This window comes from Hyla sarda, chromosome 2, assembly GCF_029499605.1.
Source record: "Hyla sarda isolate aHylSar1 chromosome 2, aHylSar1.hap1, whole genome shotgun sequence".
Taxonomy (NCBI): domain Eukaryota; kingdom Metazoa; phylum Chordata; class Amphibia; order Anura; family Hylidae; genus Hyla; species Hyla sarda.
In genome coordinates, this window is record NC_079190.1 from 80,589,961 (window position 1) to 80,614,130 (window position 24,170).

The following is a 24,170-nucleotide window of genomic DNA, read 5'->3' on the forward strand; positions in this document are numbered from 1 at the left end:
AAAACACTGGATTAGATCCTAGGTCTTCAAACAATGGACCTCCAGCTGTTGCAAAACCAACTGCGGGCATGCTGGGAGTTGTAGTTTTGCAACAGCTGGGGGTCCACAGTTTGCAAACCACTTATCCAAAGCGGTGATTCCACACTGGGCTACACATTTTTGAGGACAGTGGACGTACCCCCGTGATTAGATGAGTAGACCCTCAGGCCCTTTCACATAGGCATATTATGGATGCATTTTAGTATTACCACTGCAAGTCCCGGACTGACTACAATTCTGCGGTCAGTGGTCAGTTCAGGATTCGCAGATGTAAAACTGGCCTAAGGGTGCATTCACACCGCTTTCCATGCTTCCGTGGCACGGATTTCGCCTGCCCTTGTATCCGTGCCGGACCCCATTCAATCTAATGACCCAAACTGAGTCGGCTTTTGACATTTTCCAACCATATCTGTCTATTTGCCAGGGCTAAAAGGGCTAAAAAAAAAAAAGCAGAACCCACGATTTTCAGTCCGGACCAACAGTAGGATACAATCGAAAAATGACGTAATTGGATTAAATGGGGTCTGGCGCGGATACAAGAGCAGGCGGTTTTGACAGTCTCCCGCCATATCTGTGCCACGGAGGCACAAAGTGTGGCGCAAATGCACTCCTAGACTGTTTAAAAAAAGTTTACTTACTTACCCTCCCTGTATCTTCCACAATGGTGCTAGGGATCGACCGATATCGTTTTTTTAGGGCCGATACGATACCAATAAACGGTGGAGGTTAGGGCCGATAGCCGATAACTTATACTGATATTCCGGTATAAGTTATCGGCTATTTATCCCCCCCGCAACACCGCTGCAGATCATTGATTTAAAGCGGGCGCTTTAAATCAATGCACTGCAGTGGCTTTTGCGGTGCCATAGACTGCCGCCGCCACCCGCTTCTCTCCCCCTGCCTGTCCAGGGGTCTTGAGACCTATCACCGCCACCGACCCGCCGCACCGCGTCCGCCGCACTGCACCGCATTGCGACTGCCCCCCCCCACGACCCGCCGCCCCGGCCCGGCCCCATTGCCTCCCCCATCCCCGGTTTTATAATTACCTGTTTCCGGGGTCCACTCTACATCTGGCTCCGGTGGCGTCCACCTGAACTGTCACTGTGCCCACTAACGTGACGTCACGTCGCGCACGTCACTGCGCACAGCGTAACGCAGGACGCAGCAGGAGCAAGAAGAAGCGTGGGCCCCGGGAACAGGTAATTATAAAACCGGGGATGGGGGAGGCAATGGGGGCAGTGCGGTGGGGCGGGTCGGGGGGTGGGGGGGCGGTCGCGGTGCGGTGTGGGGGGCGGGGCGGGGCAATAATGCCCAAAATTGTGATTATCGGCCGATAATATCGGCCATACCGATAATCGGTCGATCCCTAGTGCTTACCCAATCACTGGCCGCAGTGGTGTCCCGCCACAGTCAGTGATTGGCTAAGTGTCGCGTTCCTCAAGGGATAAAGTAGCTGAGAGGACCATGTGCAGCAAGGGATCAGGGTAGGTGAGTATGCCTTCTTTTTTATTTTAACGTAAAAATTAAACAAGAAAAACGTCATCTCGAGGTATCCCCTTTCAATTTAGATTTGGAGCATATATATTTTTTTGTCCATCCCCAATTGAATTCAAGTGGAAAATGCCTGACAGTTCACGTATATATTATTAGGCCTACAACTAAATGCACGACAGTTGCTTTGGGCTTTTTTTTTAATGTCCAAAATAGGTAATTTATTATGTGTTTTAAAGGGGTACTCCATCCCTAGACATCTTATCCCCTATCCAAGTGAAACTTGAGTGAAAAGTTCAAAATTTATGTTTTTTACTTGTCTTTTTTTTTCTTAAAAAAACGGATTCAACCGGACATCATTTTTCAAACCGTATACGGGTTAAAATTTTTACCCACATTTTGATACAGTTTAGTCAGGTTTTGAGGAATCAGTTTTTCATCAAAAACCTGACATGGGAACTCTATTGCAACAACGTGGCGTGAACCAAGCCTAAAACTTGTTACTTCTTGGAGGTTCTCTACAGGAGCTGGACACCCTATTGTCAGACATTAAAGGGGTACTCCGGTGGAAATTATTTTTTCAAATCAACTGGTGCCAAAAAGTTAAACAGATTTGTAAATGACTTCTATTTAAAAATCTTAATCCTTCCGGTACTTATCAGCTGCTGTGTACTACACAGGAATTTGAGTAGTCTGACCACTGTGCTCTTTCCTGACAACTCTGTCCGTGTCAGTAACTGTCCAGAGTAGGAGCAAATCCACATAGCATAATCCTGCTCTGGACAGTTCCTGACATGGACTGGGGTGTCAGCAGAGAGCACTGTGGTCAGACAGAAAAGAACAAAAAGATCAACTTCTTCTGGAGCATACAGCAGCTGATAAGTATTTAAAGACTGGAATCCCTATTTAAACATGGACATGTAGTAGCATTAAGGGTTTATTCACACGTACAGTATTCTGTGCCGATTTTATGCGCAGGATTTCAAGCTGTGTTCAATTTACATTGAAATCTTCAGCAGAAAATCCTGCACGTCAAATCTGTACCGAATACTGTACGTGTAAATAGACCCTAAAGGGGTTGTCTGGGAGTGACAAAAATGTAATAGTTTGCTTGGGTTGGTGTTAAAAATAAAAAAAAATTTAAAATAAGTAAAACCATACTTACCTCCCCTACTCCTCTACAGCTACTGTTCCAGCACTTTCGATCACCTACTAATCCCTGATTCTTAGTTGTTTGTGAGATCTGTAGTCTCAGCAGGACCTGCGTGCTCAGCCAATCGGTGACAGAGGCAGGACACTGCTGCGGCCAGTGATTGGCTAAGCGGGCCGTCCCTGCTAAGACTACACTTTGAACTTTTTATTTCTTATTTCTTTGCTGTCAGATCCTTTAAATCATCAACTTCTATCAAAAAAACATAAAGGATAAAAATAATGAAATCTAACATTGCAGCAAACTGTGTTAACACTTGATGCTCTGTCCTACTCTGAACCACTAGACCAGTGATCCCCGTACCCATGCATCTCCAGCTTTTGCTTTACTATATTTCCCATCAGGGCATGTGGGGGTTGTCCAATCAGAGTAATATAGAAACATAGAATGTGTCGGTAGATAAGAACCATTTGGCCCATCTAGTCTGCCCAATAATCTGAATATTATGAATAGTCCCTGGCCCTATCTTATATGAAGGATAGCCTTATGTCTATCCCTATCTTATATGAAGGATAGCCTTATGTCTATCCCTATCTTATATGAAGGATAGCCTTATGTCTATCTCTATCTTATATGAAGGATAGCCTTATGCTTATCCCATGCAGGTTTAAACTCCTTCACTGTATTTGCAGCGACCATTTCTGCAGGAAGGCTATTCCATGCAACCACTACTCTCTCAGTAAAGTAATACTTCCTGATATTACTGCAGAAACCTTTACCCTCTAATATAAAACTATGTCCTCTTGTGGTAGTTTTTCTTTTTAAATATGCTCTCCTCTTTTATCGTGTTGATTCCCTTTATGTATTTAAAAGTTTCTATCATATCCCCTCTGTCTCTTCTTTCTTCCAAGCTATACATGTCTCCAGCGTATCAAAACTACAACTCCCAATAGAATACCACTATAGGTGCAATCTGATAATATAACTGGGTATATTCACACCAAGCAGATTTGTTGTAAAAATGTCTGCAACTGTAAATCCATTTGCTATATCTGAATGAGGTGCTTCCCGCAGTATGGGCATGGGTTTCTCATTCGTGTGAATGGAAGAGTCACAAAAAGCTTCGCAACAAATCTGCTCTGTGTGAGTCTACCTCAACTTCCACTTGCAAAACCTACAGACTCAGATTGGTAGCCTAAGGCCCTGTTGACACTATGGAATTTTGCGGAAATTCCATGTGGATTCAGCTTGCAGTAGACTCCCATTGATCTAAGTTTGCACTATAGAAGTTCTGTAGCAGAACATCTGACATGGAATTGGATTCCACCAGAACATGTTCAATCATCTGGTGGAATTTGCTAGAGAAGTCCCATCTGATGAACAACTACAGGGGCTGCCAGACATCGCCACAATTCAAATCTCCTGCTCCCTGCCACCGATCAGAGCCACTGACCTCTGCATGCACTACTCCCACCATTGTGCACTGGGCTCCTGCAGAGGATCAATGGCTCTGACTGGCATCAAAACAGCAGGATTTGATTCCCCCTGGCAACATTTGGCCACCTCCGTTGCTGCTCACCAAACTGGGTGATAGTAGATATTGGCTCAGAAACCTGCATTAATCACCCCATCCACTGGCAAGCTACTGGACCTCCCCAACATCACCATAAGTTTTAAATCTCCTACTGCCCGCATGCTAGTCAGGGCCACTGATATCTGGTCTCCGGCCAGGCCCACTGATATCTGGTCTCCAACCAGGGCCACTGATATCTGGTCTCCAACCAGGGCCACTGATATCTGGTCTCCAACCAGGGCCGCTGATATCTGGTCTCCAGCCAGGGCCACTGATATCTGGTCTCCGGCCAGGCCCACTGATATCTGGTCTCCAACCAGGGCCACTGATATCTGGTCTCCAACCAGGGCCACTGATATCTGGTCTCCGGCCAGGGCCACTGATATCTGGTCTCCGGCCAGGGCCACTGATATCTGGTCTCCTGCCAGGGCCACTGATATCTGGTCTCCGGCCAGGGCCACTGATATCTGGTCTCCGGCCAGGGCCACTGATATCTGGTCTCCGGCCAGGGCCACTGATATCTGGTCTCCGGCCAGGGCCACTGATATCTGGTCTCCGGCCAGGGCCACTGATATCTGGTCTCCGGCCAGGGCCACTGATATCTGGTCTCCGGCCAGGGCCACTGATATCTGGTCTCCGGCCAGGCCCACTGATATCTGGTCTCCAACCAGGGCCACTGATATCTGGTCTCCAACCAGGGCCACTGATGTCTGGTCTCCAGCCAGGGCCACTGATATCTGGTCTCCAGCCAGGGCCACTGATATCTGGTCTCCAGCCAGGGCCACTGATATCTGGTCTCCAGCCAGGGCCACTGATATCTGGTCTCCTGCCAGGGCCACTGATATCTGGTCTCCTGCCAGGGCCACTGATATCTGGTCTCCTGCCAGGGCCACTGATATCTGGTCTCCGGCCAGGGCCACTGATATCTGGTCTCCGGCCAGGGCCACTGATATCTGGTCTCCGGCCAGGGCCACTGATATCTGGTCTCCGGCCAGGGCCACTGATATCTGGTCTCCGGCCAGGGCCACTGATATCTGGTCTCCGGCCAGGGCCACTGATATCTGGTCTCCGGCCAGGGCTACTGATTCCAGAAGATCACAGATCCACGGAGGAAATTCTGTGGTGAAATTCCATGGTGTGATCAGTGCCTAAGGGTCTATTCACACTGCAGGTTGTGGAATTCTGCCTCAAATTTAAGCCCATAGACATCTATGGGATTCCGCACTCCAAGATTGAATAAAGCTTTCTGTAAATGTTCATGTCTGCATTGCACTTCATTGTGATCAGTAAAAGATGTTGTCTTAAGAAACAGAAATTCAGCTTTCCTTATTTGCAGTATAACAAAGCTAATGGGTATTAGTCATGTTCTTTCTTTAGCGCATTGCTCTCTGAGCACTACCTTTTGGTCAAGCACAGTATTTTTTTTTTAATCAAAATGAGATTATGCATTGTGTAGAACAATAGTTCAAAATTATATTGTGTCAGATTTGACCTATTATTATTTAGAGAGGACATCAAGGAGTACTGTAATAGAAAACTAGAGGACGTACTGAATGGGAGAAAAATAATAACCTTATCAATAGGGACTGATGAAACATTCTACACAGACCCTTGAAATGGTGAAGAAAGTGCTGCTTTATGTATACGGTATGGACATGCGGATGTGCCATATAGTCTGATGCCACGTAACCAATGACTTCAGATGTGAGAAGAGAAGCAGCTTTTCTCCATCTGGAGGCTCAGAACACTTTCCTATGATCCACGCACACCCCCTATGTGTCGTCTCCCTGCATTATGTCTTTTTGTGATAAGAAATAAAGTAATGAAGAAGCAGTCTACGTGGTGAGTGCACTTGAATTCTTTCTTTATTGGATTTCAACATACATGTCATTACCACAGGACTACTGGCTGGGAAGCCAACAGTCTACTGTATTGAACAGTGTAAGCCCACCAAGTTCTTCTAAGCTCTTCTCGCAGAGAGAGGTAGTTGGGCAGAAGCTGCTGCCTTCTCCTTTTTGTGTGCTGATCTGCTGCTGAAGATAGGGCAGTGGGAGGATCCAGGAAGGGGCATTTATTATAAAACATGATTTACCTAGTAGAATCCCATAGTCATGTTTAAAGTTTAAGCTAACAATCGGAGTTTACAAGTTTTTATAGCCTTAGCTGAATGACAGCAGTTTTTCCAATGGTTTACAGCTTCAGTCTTGAACTATTGACCCTCCATTCCCTTCACTTATACAAGTGTCTCTAGTCCTGCAAAAAACATATTTACTTAATCCCTTATCAGTGAGAGGTTAAGTTACCCTTGGGTTCCCTATAACAGCAGAACACAACACTATGAAAAGTATAAGTATTGCCGCTCCTAATTGTGCGTTGCGTGCCATATAGTGAAGCACATGAAAAGCTTCTTCACGGTCACTTAACGTGTTCGTTTTGCGGTTACGTGAGGCACTGCATGCATTGGTCTTTATTCTTACAGTAGAGAAGTCATTAATTATAACTTTTTGTGAATTGGGACATTCCAATCTAAATTTAGTAGGAGTCGGTGCATTGTTTGCCGACTCCGACTCCAGGTACACAAAATTTCGCCCGACTCAGACTCCTCGACTACGACTCCACAGCCCTGGTTTTTAACAAAAAGTTCTACTTTGATTTCGTCTGCCCATATGACATTCTCCCAATACTCTTCTGAATCATCCAAATGCTCTCAAGCAAATGTCAGACTGTCCCGGACATGTACTGGTTTAAGCAGGGGGACACGTCTGGCACTCCATGATTTGAGTCCCTGGCAGCGTAGAATGTTACTGATGGTAGCCTATGTTACTTTGGTCCCAGCTCTCTGCAGGTCATTCACTAGGTCCCCCCCGTGTGGTTCTGGGATTTTTGCTCACCGTTCTTGTCATCTTTTTGACACCAAGGGGGGAAATCTTACGTGGAGCCCCAAATCGAAGGAGATTATCAGTGGTCTTGTATGTCTTCCATTTTCTAATAATTGCTTCCACAGTTTATTTCTTCACACCAAGCTGCTTGCCTATTGTAGATTCAGTCTTTCCAGCCTGGTGCAGGTCTACAATTTTGTTTCTGGTGTCCTTCGACAGCTCTTTGGTCATGGCCATATTGGAGTTTGGAGTGTGACTGTTTGAGGTTGCGGACAGGTGTATTTTATACTGATAACAAATTCAAACAGGTGCCATTAATACAGGTAACAAGTGGAGGACAGAGGAGACTCTTAACCCCTTAACAACAATGGACGTAAATGTACGTCATGGTGACGTGGTACTTAACACACCATGACGTACATTTATGCGCCGCCATGATCTCGAACACCGGAGCGGTGCTCGCGTCATGCGCGCCAGGTCCCGGCGCAGCCAGGAACCCGCCGGTAATGGCGGAAATCCGCGATCGCGCGGATGTCCGCCATTAACCCCTGAGATGCCGTGATCAATACAGATAACGGAATCTGCATCAGTGCGGTACTTTGAATGGATGATCGGAGTGCCCTCATCGCTGCCGCGGGGACCCAAGCATCCAGTATGGCGGCCGGAGGTCCCCTCACCTTGCTCTGGCCGTCTCCCGGGTCTTCTGCTTTGGTGTGAGATCGAGCAGACCAGAGCAGAAGATCACCGATAATACTGATCAGGGCTATGTCCTATACATAGCACTGAACAGTATTACCAATCAAATGATTGCTATGAATAGTCCCCTATGGGGACATAAAAAGTGTAAAAAAAATAAATAAATAAAAAAATGTAAAATAAAAAAGTTAAAAAATTTGAAAAATCCCCTTCCCCAATAAAAAAAGTAAAACGTCTGTTTTTCCCATTTTACCCCAAAAAAGCGTAAAAAAAAAAAAATGAATACACATATTTGGTATCATATTTGGTACCGCGTGCATAAAAGTCTGAACTATTAAAATATATTGTTAATTATCCCATATGGTGAACGGCGGAAACGTTAAAAAAAGTCCAAAATTTCATTTTTTTTGTCACATTTTAAACCAAAAAAAATTTTTTTTATAAAAAGTAAAACCTAAGCAAACGTGGTACTGATAAAAACGACAGATCATGGTGCAAAAAATGAGCCCTCATATCGCCCCATATACGGAAAAAAGAGAAAGTTATAGGTGGTCAAAATAGGGCAATTTCAAACATACTAATTTTGTTAAAATGGTTTGAGATTTTTTTTTAAGCGGTACAATTATAGAAAAGCATATAACATGGGTATCATTTTAATCGTATTGACCCACAGAATAAAGAAAACATGTCATTTTTACCGGAAAGTGTACAGCGTGAAAACAAAACCTGGGGACCCCCGGGATCTTGCACGCGGCACCCCGTTTGTAATCTGTCCCCAGAGCGTGACATCACACGGGGGCGGAGGCGTGCGTCAAAAAATGGATACGGGATAAGATGTTTCCAGCGGAGTACCACTTTAAGTCCTTTTATTTAGCAGCATAGAGTAAAATTAAGCAATTAATGTACTTCTGTATTAAATATGCCATGCTTCTGTCTGTTTCACTTACCTGTTTTCTGTTCTGCAGTTTTTGTTGCTTGCTGTTACAGTCATCCACCGTTAATTGTGGGGGAGATTTATCAAAACCTGCCCAGAGGAAAAGTTGGCCAGTTGCCCATAGCAACCAATCAGATCGCTTCTTTCATTTTTCACAAGGCCTCTGCAAAATGAACGAAGCGATCTGATTGGTTGCTATGGGCAACTGGGTCCCTTTCCCTCTAGACAGGTTTTGATAAAATTCACTATGTGTGTCTGTGCCATATTGTTGTCAATGTGTCCGCGATGATTTGTGTTTTTCCCCTCCTCCCGTGGTCAGCGTGTTATCCTCCCACATCATGAATATGCATAGTGGCTACTGTGTGCTCTGCCGCTGGGCATGTGACAGCCTCTCTCACCCATCTCTGGCAGCCTGACCCATCGGATCCTGCCCTGGACGCATGCATGCTTTTTTCATTTTATCAACATGACGTCATGGAGTGTCATGGCGGAACATGGAAATTGCCTGGCCAGGAGCAGGGTGTGCAAAAATAAATAAATAATAAAGCGGAAGCTGCAAGGAATAAAAGAGATGACTGGGCAAGATTCATAAAAGACCTGAGGAAAACAGTGCCACGGGTAGTACTGGGAATAGTAGTTTGTGGCCTTGGGCAAAACCACCATTTCATGCAAGTGGACAGCGCTGAGCTTGGGGAGCTGAGGGTGCAGGAGATAAGATTACACCTTACAAATACAACAGGGTAGAGATGGTTCATCAACATAAACATTGGCCCTGATTTACTAAGAGTGTTGTGTAGTTTTCTTTGTGGGTTTTAATTCCCTACAATTTTTTTCCCACTGTATTTACTAAGGTTTTTTTTTTTACACATGTGATCTTTCTGCTTTTCCTCACCTCAAATCCACCACATTTTCTGTGGAAACCTTAGTAAATATGGTGGGTTTTTGAGAAAAGGTTGCGCAATGTGCCAGAATCTGGTGCATAACCCTACAAAACATGTTGGGTTTACAATAGTAAATCAGGGCCAATAAGTAACAAAAAGAAAAAACTCTTTGACCACCTTAGTTCCACTTAGACACTGCTATGAAATATGGTGACAATTTAGAACTATGCCATGGCACTTAGATAAAGTAGACCAGCCCTGTCAATCAAGTGGGGTAAAGGCAGGGAGAAATTCCCAGACACATCAGGTGGCACGGCTAAGTGTATTGGGAGGGGGGTGGTGGCTGGGAAAATGTCAATATCCAATCATGGTTGGGTTCCCCCCCCCCCCCCCAGTCACATAAAAAATAAATGCTATACCAAGAGCATGGGGTGAATTTAAAAACTGAGCCATTGAGCCAAAAAAAAAAAGAGAAAAGAACTCTGTGGGTTTGGCATTTCATATTTCCCTGTTGACTCCCAGGTAACATCTGGTTACACCATTTTTGGGCCAAAAGAAAGTCATGAAATCCAGCATACCTGCACCTTTTTTCTGGTATCTGTCGGAGACCCCTCCCCCCCCCCCCCCACCATACACTTCAAACAGTCAGCCTGTCCTGCCGAGCTTGGTGGATTCGGACTTCCTTTGACTGAAGTGTACAGGGACCTTTTGTCCCGGTACAACAGAGCCAGTAATGAGTTTGGGCTGCACATGGGTCGGGCAATATCAATTTGACTGTCCCCTTTAAATGGGTACTCTACTGGCCAGTGTTCGGAAGTAAATGTTCCGAACGCTGTTTTCGGCGCTAGAGGGGTTGGCCACGCCCCCTCGTGACATCATAGTCACACCCCCTCAATGCAAGTCTATTGGAGGGGCCTGATGGCCGTCACTCCCCCTCCCATAGAATTGCATTGAGGGGGCGTGGCGACCCCCCGCAGCGCAAAAACAGCGTTCGGAACATTTACTTCTGAACGCAGGCCAGTGGGGTACCCCTTTAAAACTGATCTGTAACAACGTGAACAGCCATCATAGAATCCTCCTGCTATTTAACCTACATGGATATTTTCAGCAGGTGCCCTAGATTCTGCCAGATACAGGTGGTGTTCATAACAACATGTCCGACATTGTTAAATGAATTCAGCATTGAAAATAATGCTCCCTGTCCATCCGGGTCTATAAATAATTGACAACCTGCCTGGATCTTGCTGGATCAGGGCACAATTCACACCATCTGTGCCAGATCTAGAGATGCATAATTTACATCCTGACCGGGATATATATATATATACTTTACAGCTGAATGTGCCAATAACTGAAGAAAGGAAAGGAAATATATAATATATAATAATATATAAAGCATTTTATCAGTATTCGAAATACATCCATACCCAGTATCTCACCTAAGTGAGTACATACCTCATATTTTTGTGAATATTTCCATATCTTTTCATGTGACAACACTGAAGAAATAGGAAATATATAAAAGAAAAAGAAGGAACCAATAGGGACGTCCCTAGTGCAGTATCTTCAGTAACCGGTTATATAAAACAAAGTTAGTATATTTCAATTGCTCACCTGGGGATGTGGAACAAAGAGTCCACCACCTGTAAAAGCATATATCACAGTCAGGGATGTGGGAATTGTATCACCCGACGCCCCGGGACATGCAGTTCCGGGCAGGTGAATTCGGCAGGCATTTAACCCTGCTTCGGGCAAGCAGCGCTAAATGCCGGAAGAATTCACATATGACGGATAAGACTATCTTGCCCCATCGCTAAACTGCTATAGACCGCAGCTGTATGCTGCAGCCTATAGCGAGGCTTCCTGGCGGAGGTGTGATGACATCACTCGCTGCGAGTGACGTCATCGCACGTGTCATGCAGGACGACTATGACGTCACTCACTGCGTGCACCTCTGCCAGGAAGTCCCCACAGGGAACAGGGAGATGTAAGTAGCAGTGAGTTACTCAAACTTAGCTACTTACTATATAAGGGGGACCTGCCTACCACTAGGGGTTAACCTATCTACTTCCCAGCAGTGCTTCCCAACCATGGTGCCTCCAGCTGATACAAAACTACAACTCTCAGCATGCTGTTAGTTGTGAAAAACTGCACTTAGGGCACCTTGTTTTATTTTTGTTCCTTTTTCTCTGAGCTATGATCAGGATCCCAGGCATACCTTTTTTATTTCAATTGTTCCTTTCCAGTGCTGAGATATAAGCCTTTTAGTTCATTTTCAAATAAGGCTAAGTGTCCAGAGGGTGTTCCTCAGCACGGCAAGAGCACAGGGTTAGCCAGCCAATCTTCTCTTAGTTACCACCTCTGTGCCCACTGTCAATGAAAGAGTGGGAAGGTGTATGCTGGTGGCCACAATGGTGGTAAGACATAATGGACTGGCTAACCCTGGTCTCTCTTACATTCTATATCTCGGCACTGGCAAGGACCTTGGAGATAAAAAATTAAAGATACAATGCATTTTAAATGCCTTCAGACCCTTTCCAAATCATGTGGCATTTGGAAGTTTCTCCCATCTGCACACAGGATATGATCATTGGGTTCGTGGTCACCTCTTAAGGTCCTTCACCCCCAATTAGTTTGGTATGGTGGCCCGCTCTAGGAGTCATGTTTTTCCAAACCTTTTCTATTTAACAATTCTAGAGGCCACTTTGCTTTTGGGAACTTTCAGTAAAGCAGAAAAATGTTTGTACTCTTCCCCAGATCTGTGTCCCACACAATCCTGTCTCCAAGCTTTACATGCAGGTTTTTCCCCCTCATGGCTTATTTTTTGCTCTGATATACACTGTCAGCTGTGAGATCTTATATAATAATAAAATAGACTGGGCTCTCTATTACCAATCACCTGAATTTACCTCCGGTGACTCCGATCAAGGTATAGAAACATCTCAGAGATGATCAAGAGAAATGGGAGGAGCCAGAGCTACAAGTGTCATAGCAAAGGGTTTCTCCTATTAATAATATTTCTAACATGTTGTTTACAATCTCATTATGGGGTATTGAGTGCAGAATAAATGTGAGAAATCCTTTTTTTCAGAAATAAGCACCGAAATTCAAAGTCCCATTGACTTGTGGGCTTTTATTGTTGGATCCTGGAACATGTTCATTCTCCCACCAAAATGTAAATCCGTGTCGGCAGTTCCGTAGCAGAGCTTCTACTGCATGAACATAGCAGAGCAAAACCCATTGAAAGCAATGGTAGTCTGCAGCAAGGCAGAATCCATGTGGAATTCTGCCTTAAAAATCCTTTGTGTGAATGAGTCCTTATGCATGACAGAGTCCCTGTTAGCATTACCTGGTAACTTGTGAATACACCTTTAGGGTACGGTCCCATATAGCGCTTACACAGCTACCTGGCGGCTGCGCTGTCTTTTTCAGTGAGGTTTGATGGCAGGGCCGTGTCACAGTCACGCCGGCACACGCCCCCTACCTCCAAACCTTACTGAACACACATGGTTTACCACCAGATATCCCTGTGTGTATGCTCAACGGAAAATAAACAGGGTGAAATGCGCTGCATAAGCGCTACGTGGGACCGTAGCCTTACATCTGACATCCCTGCAGCAGTTCATCTGTTCAGGGGCAATGGTAGCCTGGGGCTTTGTTCACGGAAATTCTGCCGCCTGCACGGCGCAGCAGAATCTCGTTGAATTCAACAGGACTCTGCTGGAGCGGAATCTTCGTGCCGAATTCCAATGTGGAATCCGGAAAGGAAATTCCAAAGTTTGAACATGGCCTAAGGCAGTCTGAACTTATTGTTGTCTTCAGATTTCTCACTTGCTTTGTGTTTAATGTCATTCCAGGAAAGAGCACAAGTCACAGAGTTACCTGCTAGTAGTGTCATCCTGAGTACAGAGCCATGGGAAACATCTTTGGAAATCTGCTTAAAAGTCTTATTGGAAAGAAGGAAATGCGAATACTTATGGTGGGGCTGGATGCTGCTGGAAAGACCACTATATTATACAAGCTGAAGCTTGGCGAGATTGTGACCACGATCCCAACTATAGGTATGGTACATGCAACTCCATAGCTTTTAGTTTTCAATACAAATGCACTTCACCTGAGTAAAAATAATTTGCTGTAATTATAATAATTGCAATAAGTAAGGTGCAAACTAGAAGAATCACTGGCACAGATTCATTTTGTCCAAGATAAAAAAAAATTGAGTGATTTGGCCACAATAACCAATCAGAGCTCAGCATTCATTTTACCAGAGTTTGTTAAGATATGAAAGCTGAGCTGTGATTGGTTGTTATGGGTATATCAGCCAATCTTTTGTCTCTTACCGCTTGATAAATCTGAGCGACTGTCTTTATAATAAGAAGCTTTACATCAAATCAGATAAGAATAAGATTATACGGTAAAGTGCTAGGCAGTAAGCAATGTCAGAATGGTTTGCATTATTAACATATGCTCTTAAAGGGATTATCTGCTTATATAAAACTATATTTATTTAGGTCCCTCCTGGGAAGTGTATTACTTTTTTAATACACCTATTTTAAAAACTCTGCCCATTCTACCAGTGTGAAACAGCACTTGCCTACGGTAAAACGGCCCATCTGGCGTCCACTCCCTCACCTGCGTCTCCATGATAAGCCAGGCCCCTCAGCACATCATGGTTGGAATCTTTGGCCCTTGTAGTCTCTGTCAGACTGATATGTAGTCTGGACTAAAGAGGGACAGAGGAAGAAGAACGGGCATATAAGCCCATCTGGGCCACAGGAGATGGGAGGACAGGGTAGAATCTATTCAAGGGGGCATAATGTAGGTATACTGGAGGCTGGGGGGAAATTGAAAAAAATAAATTAGAGATTTTGCACAAACAGGCTTAATTTGAATATTCATTGTTATGAGTCACGTGAGCGCTCAGTCTGCGCAGAGCTCACATTACCCGGGGCAAAGAATATTCAAATTGAGTCGGCGGGCCTTCAGTGTACAATTTACTGAAGGTAAAAGAAGATCTTTGGCGGGACAGATCTCCGGAGTGCAGGTACATATTTAACCCATTAACCCCTCATCGGTCTCCTGTTCACCCACACTATAACCCAGTGTATTGGGTTTAGTGTGCGTGAACAGATGACCGTTTTCCTTTTAAGATAATTATTATACGTATCGATTAATCTGTCCTTTCATACAGTGATAATTGTCACGATTCGGCAGGCTGGAGGTGGATCCTCTGTGCCAGAGAGGGATTGGCGTGGACCGTGTCAGTGGACCGGTTCTAAGTTGCTACTGGTATTCACCAGAGCCCGCCGCAAAGCGGGATGGTCTTGCAGCGGCGGTAGCAACCAGGTCGTATCCACTGGCAACGGCTCAACCTCTCTGACTGCTGAGATAAGCGCGGTACAAGGGAGTAGACAAGAGCAAGGTCAGACGTAGCAGAAGGTCGGGACAGGCGGCAAGGTTCGTAGTCAATGGAGGAATAGCAGGAGGTCTGGAACACAGTATGGGTAACACAGTAAAGCTTTCTCAAGGCACAAGGCAACAAGATCCGGCAAGGGAGTGCAGGGGAAGTGAGGTATAAGTAGGGAGTGCACAGGTGGAAACTAATCAGGGTGATTGGGCCAGGCACCATCATTGGTGCACTGGCCCTTTAAATCTCAGAGCGCTGGCGCGCGCGCCCTAGAGAGCGGAGCCGCGCGTGCCAGAGCATGACAGCCGGGGACCGGGACAGGTAAGTGACCTGGGGTGCGATTCGCGGGCGGGCGCGTCCCGCTATGCGAATCGCATCCCTGCCGGCCACGTCAGTGCAGCGCTCCCGGTCAGCGGGTCTGACCGGGGCGCTGCAGGGAGAGAAACGCCGCGAGCGCTTTGGGGAGGAGCAGGGACCCGGAGCGCTCGGCGTAACAATAATTTATCTAATAATCTGACAACTCTGATAGTAAGGAATTTACATTTAATAAAAAAAAGTTTTAAAAATAAGTTAATCAAAATGGAAATGAATTTCCTAAAGGGTAATTTGCAAAAATGTTTTTTGCCGTGCTTGTCCCCCGTGTACAGAGCCCTGCTTGTCCTCAGTGTACAGAACCCTGCTTGTCCTCAGTTTAAAGAGCCCTGCTTGTCCTCAGTGTACAGAGCTCTGCTTGTCCTCAGTGTACAGAGCCCTGCTTGTCCTCAGTGTACAGAGCCCTGCTTGTCCTCAGTTTACAGAGCCCTGCTTGTCCTCAGTGTACAGAGCCCTGCTTGTCCTCAGTGTACAGAGCCCTGCTTGTCCTCAGTGTACAGAGCCCTGCTCTTCCTCAGTGTACAGAGCCCCGCTTGTCCTCAGTGCACAGAGCCCTGCTTGTCCTCAGTGTACAGAGCCCTGCTTGTCCTCAGTGTACAGAGCCCTGCTTGTCCTCAGTGTACAGAGCCCTGCTTGTCCTCAGTGTACAGAGCCCTGCTTGTCCTCAGTGTACAGAGCCCTGCTTGTCCTCAGTGTACAGAGCCCTGCTTGTCCTCAGTGTACAGAACCCTGCTTGTCCTCAGTGTACAAAACCCTGCTTGTCCTCAGTGTACAGAGCCCTGCTTGTCCTCAGTGTACAGAGCCCTGCTTGTCCTCAGTGTACAGAGCCCTGCTTGTCCTCCGTGTACAGAGCCCTGCTTGTCCTCCGTGTACAGAGCCCTGCTTGTCCTCAGTGTACAGAGCCCTGCTTGTCCTCAGTGTACAGAGCCCTGCTTGTCCTCAGTGTACAGAGCCCTGCTTGTCCTCAGTGTACAGAGCCCTGCTTGTCCTCAGTGTACAGAGCCCTGCTTGTCCTCAGTGTACAGAGCCCTGCTTGTCCTCAGTGCACAGGGCATTTTTCTTTACCCAAAAATGTACTCCTTTTTTAACCAATGTATGTTACATATTATGTTGATATCTACATTATATAAACATTTGAGTGAACATTTAAATATATATATATATATGTATATGTATGTGTGTGTATGTATTTTTTTTTACATTTTTAAAATAATATTAATAGCGTTAAAGGGACACTGTCCCAAAACTTTTGACGTTCTTGTAGAGACAAATGTACAATGTAAGCCTATAGGATTGGTCTGCTGCGCTTTTGGCATGTTTCATGACATGCCAAAAGTTTTTTAAAGCAACAGGTGCACCACATTTTTATCGGGGGGCAAAAATTTTTAATCTGCTTCTGATCGGTCCTCTTTTACATAGAGAATTGATATAGTATGTCTTTTTAGAGCTCCATTTACTAATGTAGACACTGTTCTTTTTCCCCATAGGCTTCAATGTAGAAACAGTAGAATACAAGAACATCAGCTTCACAGTGTGGGACGTTGGTGGCCAAGACAAGATCCGGCCACTGTGGAGACATTATTTCCAGAACACTCAGGGTGAGCAGTTTTTAAAGACTATTGTTTTCACCCATTATTCATGTGCGTAAAAATCCATAAATCTGTTCTTTTATTACACTACTTCAATGCACAGACTGTTTTTTGCCTAATGGTAATATGTATGAACCTATTGGTAGAACATATGAAACATTTTCTGCCTTTCTAAATTGTGGTTACAGATTAGAAGGCTAGGACGTTATGTAAGTGTAAAGGACACAGATTATATGGCGTGATAAAATAATTATTTTTTTCAGGAACGGCTTTTTCAGAATCTTTATGTAAGCCGGATATATTTTTGTAAATAGTCAATAGTGTTTGCAGGTTAAAAACTTGTGAGGTCTATTTTACCTTATGCTTTCATGTTTACCGCTTCCCCCTGTCAGTTTTTGTAATACACATTAAAAAGTTTATTGCATAAACCTTTAAAGAGTACCTATCATCAACTAAACTTTCCCTAATCCCCCTCCCCATCTGTCCCTGACTCTAACTATCTCTATCCCTGTGATTATTTCTAGTTAAAACCCCCTGTAAATACTTTTTTTCCTCTTATCTTCGGTAGCTCAGTTTGGAGCTGTGTACGAGGGGAGGAAGTGGGCGTGGCCCGGCAGGCGCAACGTCATCTGATGTCTGCCAGGGCCAGCTTCCGCCCTTCTTCCGCCCTTCCCTCTCGGTAGCGCGCATACAGGCTGAGTACAGGGCAGGGACGGCAGTCTCCGCCTCTCTGTTTGGCTATACACGTACCATACAGAGAGCAGGAACGTCGTAGGACAGAGCTGCTGTGCCCTGCAGGGATACGCGCACAGCGCTTGCTCCCGCCTGTCTGATTGACAGGCAGGGAGTTGCGCTGAGTATGCGATTTCAGACTCAACAGCCAGGCCGGCGTGAGTCCAAAATCACTGAAAAAGCTGGCGGACAGGGGCTCCTAGGGAGACCCCTAGTGACCAAACTTTCAAAACGAAAATACACATAAAAGGAAACATTTCTTTTTTTTTTTTTTTTTTTTTTTTATAGAATCCAATTACAAAGTTAATCTATATTTATTAAACTATAAAATATAAAAAAAAATGTTGATGAGAGGTACTCTTTAAAGGGGTACTCCACCCCTAGACATCATATCCCCTATCCAAAGGATAGGGGATAAGATGTCTGATCACGTGGGTCCGGCAGCTGAGACCCCCGCGATCTCTATGCAGCACCCGGCGTTCGTTTAGAACGCTGGGTGTGGGCGGCAGAGGGTCGTGGCAACCACCACGCCCCCTCCCATAGACTTGCATTGAGAGGGCTTGGCGTGACGTCACGAGGGGCATAGCTGTGATGTCACGACACCCCGCTGCCCACTCCAAGCTTCCGAAACAGAATGTTCCGAACGCTGGGGTGGCGGAGTGCCCCTTTAAGGATTTGACAGTTCGTTTGTGCACAGAATTACATGCAAGCTAAACATTTAATCTGTTCTATCTATAGTGTAGGTTCACATTGCCAGCAGTTTATAATGAATGTCAGTTGGCACATTAGCCATTGTGTATAGGAGACAGCTATATCCATAGTGCTCAATGATTTCCTTATGTTTTTTCTACGCTGACTTCCCGAGGCTCATTTGTGCTGAAATTTTTTTCTCTGTTCAAATGCTTGTATTTACTATTCTGTTGTAATGGTAATTGATTTGTTGAGCCTGTGCTTTTACACTCAAAAATAAAGATAAAGCACAAACTCTGAAAACATTGAGAAGTAGGATGGTCATTTTGACAAATTGCCCACCATCTAACCTGTTCTGGGAGCTTTTGGGAGTTATAGGGAGCAATGTTGAACTGGCTCTGAATAGCCCAGACAAACAATCACTAGAAAGGATTGTTTAATCTGCCAGCAAGCACAAGCAGCTCCCACACTTTCCTTTTTTCACCATCCAGACAAAGGTGGCACATTTTTATACACTCCTTGGTGTTAGGGACCCACTGGGGGACAGGGAGAGTGAGCCCTAAACTGATCCTAAATCCGCTCTCCCTGCCTACTTGCCCACTGGGTGCCAGTCCCTCCCTGAGCTAAAGTGCAGGGGCCTAATAAAAACACATACTAACAAATAGTCGGTCACAAACCAGAAACAAAACAGGAACATAGAACTCTATAGTACAAGTTCAGAGGACACAGATCAGTGAGCAGCACAGAGGACACCATATCAGCGTGACATTAACAGAAGACTCAGTGGTCGTGAACAGAGGACACTATAGATCCGTGGTCGTGAACAGAGGACAGTCATGTACAGACTGGACAGTCATATAGTCATGTACAGAACTCCAAAGATCTGAATAGAACTAATAAACATATAGGGGGAGATTTATCAAAACCTGTGCAAAGAAAAAGTTGCCCATAGCAACTAGTCAGGTTGCTTCTTTTATTTTGCAGATGCCTTGTTAAAAATGAAAGAAGCGATTTGATTGGTTGCTATGGGCAACTGGGCAACTTTTCCTCTGCACAGGTTTTGATAAATCTCCCCCATAGAGTTCAAAACACCAGACAGGAAAACGGATGAGTCTGAACATACTCCAGAAACAAAACAGGAATCAGCTGAATCCCCTAGAAAAACCTCCGGTAGACGCAGGAATAACAATACCCTCTGAGTCCCCACGGACAGGTAAACGGGATCTATCGTTAAACAGGAATATTCACATTCCCTATGCAAACCTCCAGTAGACACGAAGTCCCCATGGACAGGTAATAGGGATGCCTAGTTACACAGGATATATTTATAGAACACTGTTCACACTCAACACAAGACTGGAATAATCGCAATCCCTTCAGAACACCTCCAGTAGACAAGGATTCCCATGGAGCGGTAACAGGGATGCCTAGATGCACAGGATAAATTTATAGAACACTATTCACACTGAACACACAAACTAGATACTCCACTCCACTATAGGAGTAGCCATTAATAATAAATCCAAATAGACTACTGGCCAGCGGCACACACACCATGTGGTCTGGATGCTGGCCCAGTAGGAAAACAGAAATATAAAACACAGAACTTCACATAAACGGATACAAGAGAAAACACAGTGTGAACAGACACATAGCAGAAAGGATAAACAAATCCTAAAACCGACTAAAGAAACACAGCTTAAAATCCACTAAGAGCATGTCACCTAACATGGCTAAAACCAGAAAATACAAAGTGCATGCTAAAACAGAGATAGTAGATTAAAAGCTCAAATAAAGAGTGTTTCATCAAGCCTCCATTAGCAGCATAGCCAGCATGTTAGCAAGTCAGGATGAAATTAAGTCAATCACCAGCACTGAAGCTAGTCAGTGCTGAACTTAAATAGACATACCCTAAAGGCAATTGGACAACAGAGGCTGAAGCTGAAAAAACCAGAGACATTAGCTATTCCTTCACCAAGAAACATAAAACTGGTGACACACAGCAAATCCAATAGCTGTGTGTGAACAAAGACCAGGACAGACATGACACTTGGGTTTGGTTATGAAGTCTTGTGGTGAGCACTTCTATCCTGCCATTTCTGTGGAGCGATATACTGAGCCAACTGCTGGGGAGCCAACACATGACAGTCGGTCAGCCCTAATAGTGACAGGAGGGACACTAACAGCTAAGCGATTTATGCAGGACATTCTGCGGCCACAAGTGTTGCCTCTCATGGCTTCCATCTCCCATTTTTAGGGGCTATCCAGGAATAGAAAAACACAGCTAATTTCTTTCAAAAACAGCTCCATGTCTGTCTCCAGGTTGGGTGTGAAATTGCAACTTGGCTCCATTCATTTAAATTGAACTGAGTTTAAGAACCACACCCAACCTGGAGACAGACGTGGAGCTGTTTTTGAAAGAAATTAGCTCTGTTTTTCTATTCCTGGATAACCCCTTTATCACAACCTGTGCAGGATCTACAGGCTCAGCTGCAGCATCTGTGGGAAAATGTGGCACAGGATAGTATACAGAATTTGCCCAAGAGTGTCTCATCTGGTATCCACACTCCAATAGAATACTAGGGTCTCCTTTCAGTTTTACATTTTTCCCCAATCAACTTTATTAAATTAACACATAGAAAGCTTCATTCAATTCCAACAACTTCTTGGTGCATTATTAGTTTTTTTTTGGTCAGTCATTGTCTTTAGAAGCAAATATGAATAAGTAGACTTGCAGGATAGGGCTTTAATATTTGATATGTCAAGGTCTGACACCCGGGACACCCGACAATTAGTTTGCTAGAGCCTCAGCATCATTATACACAAAACAGAGCAGGAAGCAGACGGCTCTATACACCATGTAGTGGCCATGGAGACTATTGCAGCTCAGTTACTGTTGAAGTGAATGGGAGCTGAGCTGCAGTTATCCAGAATGGCCTCTACACAGTGTACAGAGCTGTCTGCCTTCGGCTTTGTTTACTGTGTATGTGAGCACCGTGGTTCTGGAAAACAGCGGATTTGCGGAGTTCTGGTTGTTGTACACCTATCGATCAGATATTGAAGCTTTGTCCTCAGAAGTCTTAGGGTCTATTCACATGGTGGAATTCCGCTGGCAAAATTCCGCCTCAAATGCAAGCCCAGTACACTTCTATGGGATTCCACACTCCCGTTGACACTTCGGAATTTCAGTCAACAGGAGTGCAGAATCCCCTAGAAGTGTATTGGGTTTTGATTTGAGGCAGAATTCCACCGGCGGAATAGACTCTTATAAATACTATTTAGACAGGGGGAGGAAGAGGCACAGAGCACCAGACGATAATCTAATCAGAATGGGGACTGGTTTCCGACTACTCTAAACTTCTACTAGGCAGTGCAGGTAATCTGTAGTTGTTAATGATTTCTGTGAGGTCTTTGTTGTATTAGAACAGATAAAAATCATACCTCTCCTTTTGCAGGTTTAATATTTGTGGTTGACAGTAATGACAGAGAACGGGTTAATGAGGCACGTGAGGAGTTAATGAGGATGCTAGCGGAAGATGAGCTTCGGGATGCTGTACTGCTTGTTTTTGCAAATAAACAGGTTTGTTTGAAGTGCAGCACTGTTCTGTGTGTCTTTCTTTTTTAAGCATGTTCCTTATCAAATCTTTCTATACTCTCTTTACAGGACCTCCCTAATGCCATGAATGCTGCAGAGATCACAGACAAGCTCGGCCTTCATTCTCTTCGTCATCGCAACTGGTACATCCAGTCCACCTGTGCCACCAGTGGAGATGGTCTCTACGAGGGCCTGGACTGGCTAGCCAACCAACTAAAGAACAAGAAGTAATGATTCCCGGCCCTACCTCTGCCTTCCCAGCGTGCGCCTGACTCTTCCTCCCCAATCCCCCCATCCAAAATTCCCTCTTCAGCTAGGGCAGGTTGGGGTTGGCTACCGACAAATACCACCCTATCCCACCTGCTTCTCCTGGTTCCACACTCGCTTACTTTGCCGTTTTGGTTTGGGGTGTTTTTATCGGGTGCCGTGTTTCTTCTGACTCATCCAGCTGCTGTTGCTCTTTATTTGTCCTTTTTGGAGATTTTGGGTGGGGGAGGACTTGTGAGATTTGGCAGTACATGCCATAGCAATCTACCCTCTGTAGACAGGGTTGGGAAGGAAAGGATTTGGGAGCTGTGCTGTTTTGTGTCTGTATGTTCTGTGGAAGCTCCCTGAAGATTGAGAGATGTATTTGGCTTATCGTGTTTGTTTTTAAGGCAGGTTGTCTTCAGTGCTTCATACAAGAATATTTAGTACACCGACCAAGTGAACTTTATATTTAATTTTATTTTTTAGTTCAAGAAAAGGGTACATAACGTTTGGGTGCTTTTTAAGTGATTGAAACGTCTTACTACAATAATTTATTAACCTTTTGATCTCTGTACTCCAATAAGGATCTCATTCTGTCTGGTATACTGTGGTACAGATCAGCCTAGATCTTTCGGGGCGGTGCCGAAATCGCACTCCGCTACTCTTGTGCTTCATTTATATCCGATACACACAAGAGCTGGCTTCTTTACTGTGTTTTGAAGTGAAGTGTAGTGCAATGAAGATTTCATGGTTGTTCGTGAAATGAATCTTCGGTGGTGAAAAAAAAAAAAACTGACTGCAAAAGCCATAGTATTTATTTCCTTTGCAACTGTATTAATCCAGTGGGAAAGTTTAATGTATATGAACTGTGCATGTGGGTTGTCCTTTTAGTTTCTAAACACCTGCTGTAATGAAATAAGAGGTTATTTGAGCACATTGTGCTGTAGTCTCACCACCCTTATTTATAAAGACTGGAGCAGCTCCCAATGAAGTCATTGTGGCGATCTCCACTCCTGTCAGTTACATCACCGGGAGTCCGTCCAGCTGATGACCTTCCAATAGCATCATATTTGCATTACAACCTTTAAGTAAAAATATTTTATGTTCTACAATCGGCACCGACACTTGTTCAGACTTAGCCGTTGCTAAATTTTTATTTATTTATTTATTTAATTATTTATTTATTTTTTTAACTTCAGTTTTAATATATTTTTGTCCTGGTAAATTCTTCTAAATGAAAGAAAACAGACCATGGCACTCATGCTTTTAAGCTGAATACTTTGTTACTCTCTGTGAATCAAACAGCATGATGGGGATTTAGTGTTAAGGTGATTCATCTTTACATCATAGATTTAAAACAGATTTTCCAAGTGACCTTTTTCTGTCTGCAAAATGTTTTCAGATGGAATAATAAGGACTATTGAAATGACAGGAGTGTCAGATACCAAAAATCACTCCTCATATCTTTTTTAATGTTTATTTTCCTTAAAGAAATTTGAGATTTAGAGAGATTGCGTTTTCGGTGGACCCGGGAAGGGTAACGTTTGGCCCTTGGCAGTAAACAAGGCATCTTGGGAAATGCCAAGAATAATGTTTGCTTGCTGCTGTTTTCTTTGTTTTTCTATCTCTGGTCTTCTCTTAGAGAACCTTTGCTACTGTAGGATTTGGGGAAATAGGACATAAAATAGAAGGCTATCACATTGAAGTAAATATTGGTGAATTTGTCATCTCTGCTATAGTTCTAAAGAATTATGAATTCCATATATAGTCTCTATGACACTCTCGGTTATTGCATTTTATACACAAAACATCACTGTTAAGATATTGTTGCTCTAAACGGATGATCAGCCAATTCTTACATGTGAATGAGGCTTTAAAGGAGTAGTCCAGTGG

At 44.4% G+C, this 24,170-nt stretch overlaps 1 protein-coding gene across 1 annotated transcript in view; it reads left to right on the forward strand.

The window, feature by feature from the left end:
- ARF3 (ADP ribosylation factor 3) overlaps positions 1 to 23,736 on the forward strand; it is a 26,385-nt gene extending 2,649 nt beyond the window's left edge. The window contains exons 2-5 of the mRNA XM_056562226.1: positions 13,501 to 13,704; positions 16,910 to 17,020; positions 21,889 to 22,013; positions 22,098 to 23,736. Of these exons, the coding sequence (XP_056418201.1) occupies positions 13,557 to 13,704; positions 16,910 to 17,020; positions 21,889 to 22,013; positions 22,098 to 22,259 (546 nt within the window). The 5' untranslated portion in view covers positions 13,501 to 13,556 and the 3' untranslated portion in view covers positions 22,260 to 23,736. The remainder of the gene's footprint in view (positions 1 to 13,500; positions 13,705 to 16,909; positions 17,021 to 21,888; positions 22,014 to 22,097) is intronic.
- Positions 23,737 to 24,170: the final 434 nt, after the last annotated feature.